Below are 8,434 nucleotides of genomic sequence, written 5' to 3' on the forward strand. Positions count from 1 at the left end.
TTGACGCTGCATTTGTATTCACATTTAGTCACGTACATGCATTCGTTCCCACGTTTGTACATTTGCTGCTGCTGCTCACGATCCAGAAAATAAAGGTCGCGCCATTCGCGGACCGCTAATCCTCTCTTCGTCGATTTGACAGCATCCACCCAATCGCTGACGTCATAAAATACTTTTGTTTACATTCACTGTTGCCAACTTCATGCTTTTCGCACCAAATTTGGTGGGTATTCAAAACGCGAAAATTTTTGAGTTTTGTGCTTGGGGCGTTTTTGGTGCTTTTGTTTTTAGTTTGAAGACATCAAATTAGAAAATCTTAAAAAATGGAAGCAAAATTTATAGCAATCGTAAGTGTGGTAAGCAATTTTACAAAAATTTAAACAAAATCATGGCACACTGACAATCATAAACGACAACGAAATATGTGCAGCACCTTCAATCATGCCAGAAGAAATCGACCGTTGTGCAAGAAACATTGATTTTTATTAATTTGAATCGGCATCCTTACAATAAAATTATGTATTCATATAAAGTCAATAAAATACACCAATAAAAATTTGGTGCTTTTTCAAATGCAAAACCTGGAAACACTGCCTTTTGTTCGATGCTTCCTCTTTTTCTTGTCGAGTTCGTCTTGCTCTCTCATTCGGGTATATTTTGACGTCACGGCCAGTTACTCTCAGCTCGATTGGCGCAATCTTGTATTCTATCATTCTTGGCTGCTGCTATTGTTGCTGGTGTCAAGTGGCCAGGGTGGGCAAAAACTCGGAGTTCGAGCGAGCGAGTGAGCAAACTCCTACTCAATGCCTCGCAGACAACGAGGCACTCGCAGCTCGTACTCGTAGCAGCAATGAGGCGAGGCACGAGAAGTTTGGCTCGCTCGCCAAACGAGCGAGCACTGCTTGTTTCCTCGCGCTCCTATTAAATGAGCGAGGCTGTTGGGTGTTGCCTCGCTCGCAGTGCGAGGCGAGTAGCTGCCTGCATACTCACTCTGCTGGAAAGGGGAGTGAGCGACGAGCGAGCGCTCCGAGTGTACTATACAACACATGCATTTTTGTGCATAAAAATGTGGGAATGTATGTATGTCAATAGATTATGTACGAAAGTATGTTAATAATTGCATGTACATATGCATATATATATGTGAAGTATTATATTAGGGCAGCATTTAAAACAACAAATAAAATTGATTACATACATAAGCATAGATTATGGAATGAATTATTTTTTTTGAGTTATATTCATACATGTGTACACACATAACATGCATATTTATATATGTTTGTATGTACGTATTTATGTATATATGCATTTATATATGTATGTACATATGCATGTATTTTGTCTTTACAGAGAAAAGTAAGTAACGAAGATATTATAATCGTTTGTGCCGCAGAAACAAAAAACAAGTAAGCACTTGCTAACACCCCCAAAATAGTTTTCTACTTGTAGCAGTTATGCTGTATACCTGAATGACATATAGTCCTTGGTGAAAAAATTTATTTGTGGCCTGTTGTTCAAGGACATGTGTACATACATATGTATGCATGTATATATGGATATGTAGACATGGGAAAATTTGCGTAAACAAAGAATAGAGGCCGGTTCGCATACAACTTTGGCGTTGCGTTGGCGTCGAATTTCAAAGCAGCCGTCCACATAACCAAAATTTGGCAACGCTAAGGCCAACACAAAGCGCGTGCGTCGGTCGCCAGCTGTTGCAAATAAATAAAATTATATGAAATGTTTTTTCCTTTTAATCAAATGAGGGCAAGAAATATAATTGTTCATGCAATTATTGATATGAAGTATTAATTTATCTTTCGTTAATATGTTAATTTAGTGGCCAAAGTAGTATCTGCCAAGCTGCGTTCTATCAAACCAACGCTAACTACACAGTCAAAGCGAAAGTTCTGTATGGACCAGCCTTAATTATCAAATACTGTTTAACACCCCAAATAGTAGTTTGTATTATACTACATATACACATATGTATGGGGACTAAACCAGGATTATTAATTTGAAAATGTTAATGTCCTACTCATTTATGAAATAAAAGACAAAAAATGATTTTTATAAATATTATATTCTCATTTATACATATGTAACATAGTTACTTAGCCGAATTACTTAGTTTCTAATTTATTTAATTGTTTAAATGTGCACATATTATAAGTTTAGTCTATATATGATACTTTGTCTAGAATATCATTATTTAATTTAACTATTAATAAATTGTTTAAAGTTTCTTTCGAGAGTCGTGTTCGCAATTTCGTTAAAATTGTGCCTAGAGCACTAAATGCCCTTTCAACTGAAACTTGTGTTGAAGGAACAGCGAGTACGACTTGTACTAACTGTCCAATGTCGTTATCATTTATAGAACGAGCTTTCCAATATTCAAGGATATCAGCTTCAAATGGGACCCTTTGCGTATAAGCAAGATTTTCTAATTTTTGCTTTAAATTTATTTGTAATGTGACTGCTGCGTTACTGCTTAGTAATCTGTCAAGTTGGTTATTCAATCTGAAAAAAGGTCTGCTCTGGCTTGTTGCTGGTGCTTCAATTTCACCCGCTTCATCGTTGTTGGGTGGATTTCCAGCTAATTCTTGAATAGCTTCGAATGTATTAAGAAGGTGTTCCTGAAAATAATGAATAAAATGCAAAGTATGTAGCTAATATTGTCCTTCGCATATACATACATATTAGGGCTCGTAAAATTATCCGACTATTCGACTAATCGGTTAACCGATTATTCGATTCGTAACCGTTCGCGTGCTTATTAGTCGGTTAATGGTATTCGAATAGTCGCCCGCCTTCGATTATTCGAATAGTTGCTTTGCTTCGACTACTCGAGCATTGTAGCAAATCGAATTTCAGTAACCGAACTTTCATTGAAACTTCTTTGACAAATGAATTTTTTTTTTTTAAATATATACATGCACACATATGTATGTATATTCAGATACAAAAATGAGCGGACGCAAAAGGAGCTGGGTTTGGGATTTTTTCGAAAAATCAGAGGACGAAAAGGAAGTAACATGTTCCATATGTGGTGCAGTTTTGTGCTACAATCATTCACATCCTCACTGAACAAACATTTAACAAAAATCCATAACAAAAGCTCGCGAAAATGAGAGGTAGGTATTGCTTTAGCCATTCTCCCTAAAATATTTCGCAATAACATTTCAATAATTAGCGCACATTCTTGCAAAAAAAGTTTGCCTTAATTTTGCACATGCAATCTTATATATGTACTACGAATGTAACATGACTTTTCATATATGTATATGTATCTGTAAATGCAAAAAAAAAACTCGAACTTAAAATATTCGATTAACCGAAAATGAACGGTTAGCCGAATAATCTAAAGTGAACGGTTATCCGAATAGTCGACAGCTTTCGACTACTCGAATATTGCTAACCGATTAACAGTAGTCGACTTCAGTCAGATTCGAATAATTCGGTTAATCGATTAACCGAATTGCCCGAGCTCTAATACATATGTACATAGGCATAGTAATATTAATATGAATCTTAAATATACACGTTTTTAGGGCACTTACCACTGCTTTGTATTTTTGAGTTTGGTTCAAATATGGCGAATGTAAAAAATTGAACCTAGGGTCGACATAAATCGCTGATAAAAATGCTTCATTTTGCAAAAGCACGGCTTTCCTCTGTTTTACCGTTCTTAGTAAAGTCGAAGCGTAATCGTATTGGCTTGAAATTAGTTCCTGTAGTTCCAGTTCGCAAGTTAGCCAGTCTCTATAAAAATCCCCAATAACATACTGTTCTGCTTGCAATTTAGTAGTACAATCCACAAGTGGTTTGAATGTCTGTAAAAATGCGTTGACAAAGCCCCAGTCAACATCTGGCATATTTGTGTCATTTTCCTCAATATAGCTCTTTACGTTAAGTAAGGAATTAAGCATCATATATGTTGAGTTCCAACGTGTTGCATTATCCAATATCGGCACGTTGCTCGTACCGCGGAGAATGCATCTGAGAGATTTAACGGCTTTTCTACAGCTTTCAATGTTAGTTTGCATTGTTTTAATGACATCGTATGCTGCTAACTGGAGGGTGTGTGCTGCACATCTAACCACATCCATAGTTGATTTGAGGGTATTGTGCACTTCATCATACCCATCATCATCTACGTCATTGGAATCGGAGTCATCATTTGGATTGTTCTGAGGGAAGAAAATTTTTTATCAGTATTAATTATATGTATATTAAATCTTTTTAATGATTCCTAAACTGTAAATTTCTAAAGACTTCTAAACATGTCTTACCTGAACTTGACCTTGGGATATTTGAAGCAACTTCGATGTTTTTATTACATTGGCTCCATTATCAGTGGTGCTGGAATAAATCTGGCGAATTTCGATTTTAAATTGGTCCAAGCAATTAAGGATTTCTTGCTTTAAGTTTTCTCCGGTGTGTCTGCTTCTTAATTCCACCATTCCCAAAGTATGAATAATTATTTTATATCCATCGATGTATTGCGCATTAATGCCTAATATATGGCGATTTTGTCTTGTCGCCACATCCATTTTAAGGCAAATAAGCCTCTTTTTTAAATTTTCAGCTATAATACTTTTTGTTTGTCCTGCCGCAAACCCAATTTTGTCCACAATATTTTTAGAATTTATTTTAAGGTCGAACATTTTTTCGTAAGGGTGTATGAGTTTCTTAAAGTACTTTTCGTCGTCAAAGATACGAAATGGGATACTTTTCACTGTTACCATCCCTACACATGCATTCAAAAATTCATTTTTGTCGATGTTTATTTCTGCGACTTTTTTTGCCCCTCTACTCGAGCGGGAATTTGTATTCTCGCTGACAGCAACTCCTTTATGCATAGTTGCATAATGCCTTTTAATATTATAAACACTTTTTCCTTTTAGTGATTTTTTGCACAGTAAACAGATTGAAATATTTGTATCCGCGTTAAAATTTACTAGGTTTTCCATTTTTAAATATACACTTGTTTCGTCGACGAATTATTAGCAAAGACTTATAAATGTTACCCCAAACCACACTCTCTTATATATGTACTTACCATTACGTTACTTCGTTTGCCTGCCTGAGTAAATTGTTTGCCTTTGATGTCTCGTTTTTCCCCCTTTGTCCACTCAGCTTTTACCTACTTCACATCGCCCCCGTTTGGTTTACCCGCTTTATATGCTCGCTCGTTTGCGTTTCCCGGATTTTCCCTACCCTCCGCCCATGGATGCTACCTAGTATGTATGCAGACATAGGCACCAAAATGGAAAAATATGAACATTCTACTTGAAATGTTTCCAAAATTATTAAAAAAAAACACAATTATGATATTTTTCGAGTGAGAATGATATATTTATGCTATAAAACTACACACCAAGCATTGCTCTACATATAAATGCCCACCATGCAAAATATGAGAAATAGGCAACAATCGTCAATGGCAACAAATTGGCGACTCACCGATTTATTGCTGTGGTGACAAATCGGCAACATCACTCCGTTCATGTCAATTTTGAATAAAAAAGTTCTCAAAAATTCCGAATCTTATGAATATGGCGTCAATAGTATTGGCCAAAAGCATCTAAATTATGCCCAAGAACAAGATTGAAGAAATAGGAAGCCTTACAGCGAGAAAATTAATTATTTCCGATTGTAAGTTGCGATTTGGTATACAAAAAAAAATAAATGAAGTATTAAAAAGAATAAAATTATTCCAAATATCGCCTGAAGCGATAAGAAAAGGACTCATTCAGGTAATAAGAAAACGACTCGCCCAGGCGTGTTGCCTTCGGCGGACGTTTTAGAGCGACCGGTAATAGGAAATCGATTCGATGGCAATGTTACCGGCAATAAATTTGTTTCCGAGGGCGACACGTTTTCTTATTGCCGGCAACACAAATTGTTTGGTGGGTGTGATTAAAAAGTTTAAAACTTTGTTGAAATTTTCAAATTTTTTTACAAAGTATGAAACTTGTATGGTCTGTCTCTCATGTACACTTAGGTCTTTTTTATGCGGTAGATGCGTTCTTCAGAAAGCCGCATAAAAAAGTTCTTTAATTTCATACAAGAACAGGAGATGCGTTCCAGCATTTTCAAAACCCGCATAATTCAGATACATACTTCAAAAAAAAAAAAACCATTTATTTGTTCACTTCTGTATTTTAACCGAAACAAAAAATATCATAAAAAATACATGAATTATGTAAGAAAATTGATTGCAAAAAAGTAATAAAAACTCTCAAAGAAGCAAAATCGATACAGCGAAAAAAATGTTTGCGTATAAGTACATAGTAATATATATGTATGCACATATGAGCCTACCTAGTAGATAAAACTGGCAAAAATAGCACGCATCTATTCTTCTGTGCATGAAAATATATACATAAATAAATACATACATATGTGTATATATGTATGTATATACATATCTACATGTGTGCATACAATCGTTTGCTCTAAATTCTTAGTTGATGCAATTTTTATCCCATACATTTTTGCTGACCAAACAACCCGTTTGCCTGTCTAATCTGCTTGCCTCATTTGCCTCGCTCGTTTACTCGCCTCGCACGTCTGCTGCTGCAAATGAGTGCCTCGCTCGCAACGCCCCTCTCGCGAGGGCAGACCTAATGAGGCCCTCGTTTGCTTGCCGCTCTACTCTTGCGCCGCCCTCGTTTGCTTACTCGCTCGCTGGCTACTCGTCGCGTGCGCTCGTACCTAACGAGTGCTCATTTGCAAACAGCCTCGTGTGTTCCTCGTGAGTTGCGCTAACTCAGAGCAAACTAACGAGCGAGCGAGGGGCCAAAATGAGGCAAATCCGAACCCTGCAAGTGGCACATTCCACTACATATGTTAACTACCCTCCCCCTCAGCCACAATTGCTTCCAAGCGGGCTCTAATATCTTCTCTGCTTTTGGCAATGTTCATCGTTGACAAACTATGTTGAGGCTGGTCAGTGTCAGTTTTTATTTTGATAATTCTGGGCTTTAACTTCATATACAATATTACTATTATGATTGCTGTGAGTTTTGCAATTACGCCATACCACATCCATTTGCTATTTTCAAGAACGACTTTTATCTCTTCCATTCGCTCGTTATTTTGAATATGCAGTTTATGAAGGAATGGCAATGATAGGTGTTTTTGTTAACTTGTCTCATTTAAAATAGTTTTCTTAGGAGCTAGGAGCTCAATAATAACGATCTGATGATTTGCTTTGAATTTCTCTCCATTTATCGTAAGAGATTTTTCAAATGTAATTAACAGCTCTTAACAGCATTAGCTCTAATCAATTCTCCATTTTCTTCGATGTCTAGCCTACTGCTGCGTGCGATGATTAATCCGTCTCTAATTACTTCAATCTCTTCTAAGTGGTCCGCCGCCGTAGTGGGACAATTTGCTGTATGGTTGTTTAGAAGTTGTAAAAGGCAAACATCTTGCATATTAATACTACAATACTTATATCCTACAGATTTTCTGAAATTTTCTAATGGATATTGGTTTCCCTTACAATTAGCAGTTAAATTATTCTTTAAATACAACATTTTGTTATTTTGAGCCACAGGGCTTATTTGATATAATTTGCAAATTTTTGTTATTTGAGGAATTTTTACAAGATAAATCAGTGCATCGTTTTGGTAATATATTTTTACATCTGAAATTGTAATAATATCGGACATGGGAACAAGTGTGTTTTCCTTAAATTCTATCAAACTGATTTCTTCTGTATTTAAAATTAGTGGGTTTACAATATTATATTTTGCTAAGGCTACACCATACAACATGTTTTTTAAATTATCAATAACTATTATATTTCTTCATGCCATGAGTAGAGTGACCACTTCATAATCAATTGCATTTCTAGTATTGATATTGTTAATTCTGTCTGTTATTTCATCAATTTTTTCTTGAATTTCTTTGTTTATTTCTATTTGTCTATTTCCAGCCCTTATAATTTCATTTTCGGTAGCTGTCAAAATTTGTAAGTCTTGATGGTCGGGGACTCCAGCCACAAATTTAGGAGCAGACCCCAGGAAATCGATGGCACGTCGAGTTCTACCGGGTCTCCTGAGCATGCGAACTAAGTCGTCCATCTCGTCCAGGTCCTGTTGTAGTAGTTCTTTTTGTTTTTCATTTTTAAGAGCTGCTATTATATTTATGTTGTCCACAAATCCTTCTTCTATGACTGTAAAGTTTATAGTGTGTTTCAAATAAATGAAATTCTGAAAAATTGCGGTTTCGCCTGATGGTATCGGAATAAATAGAGCAGTTGAGTAATCCACGATTCTCGCTGCCACTAACGGCACAAGGACAACCCTGCAAGTAAATGTTCATTTTATATTATTTTTGTGAACTTGCTTGCCATCTATTACTACCGCAGTCCCTAGATCCGCCTGAATAGCCTTTTCATTATAAAGTTTTGAAAATT

At 36.1% G+C, this 8,434-nt stretch overlaps 1 protein-coding gene across 1 annotated transcript; it reads right to left on the reverse strand.

Annotated features, from left to right (window-relative positions):
• Positions 1-1,928: 1,928 nt before the first annotated feature.
• On the reverse strand, positions 1,929-5,314 carry LOC118753062 (zinc finger BED domain-containing protein DAYSLEEPER-like). The gene is made up of 4 exons (XM_036487923.1): positions 4,296-5,314; positions 3,564-4,193; positions 2,546-2,639; positions 1,929-1,942 (listed from the first exon to the last, which is right to left on the reverse strand). The coding sequence occupies exons 1-4, from the start codon at positions 4,974-4,976 to the stop codon at positions 1,929-1,931; spliced, it is 1,419 nt and encodes a 472-aa protein (XP_036343816.1). The 5' UTR covers positions 4,977-5,314.
• Positions 5,315-8,434: the final 3,120 nt, after the last annotated feature.

This window comes from Rhagoletis pomonella, unplaced genomic scaffold (assembly GCF_013731165.1).
Source record: "Rhagoletis pomonella isolate Grant_MI unplaced genomic scaffold, Rhpom_1.0 Rhpom_scaffold_00002, whole genome shotgun sequence".
NCBI lineage: Eukaryota > Metazoa > Arthropoda > Insecta > Diptera > Tephritidae > Rhagoletis > Rhagoletis pomonella.

What these genes read in the sequence shown, in the direction of transcription:
- LOC118753062 (XM_036487923.1), bottom strand. Translation starts at nt 4,976, where the DNA reads ATGGAAAACCTAGTAAATTTTAACGCGGATACAAATATTTCAATCTGT. An exon ending in TATCCCAAGGTCAAGTTCAG is followed by an intron (nt 4,194 to 4,295) that starts GTAAGACATGTT and finishes TTCTTCCCTCAG; the next exon opens with AACAATCCAAATGATGACTC. An exon ending in CTCAAAAATACAAAGCAGTG is followed by an intron (nt 2,640 to 3,563) that starts GTAAGTGCCCTA and finishes CATTATTTTCAG; the next exon opens with GAACACCTTCTTAATACATT.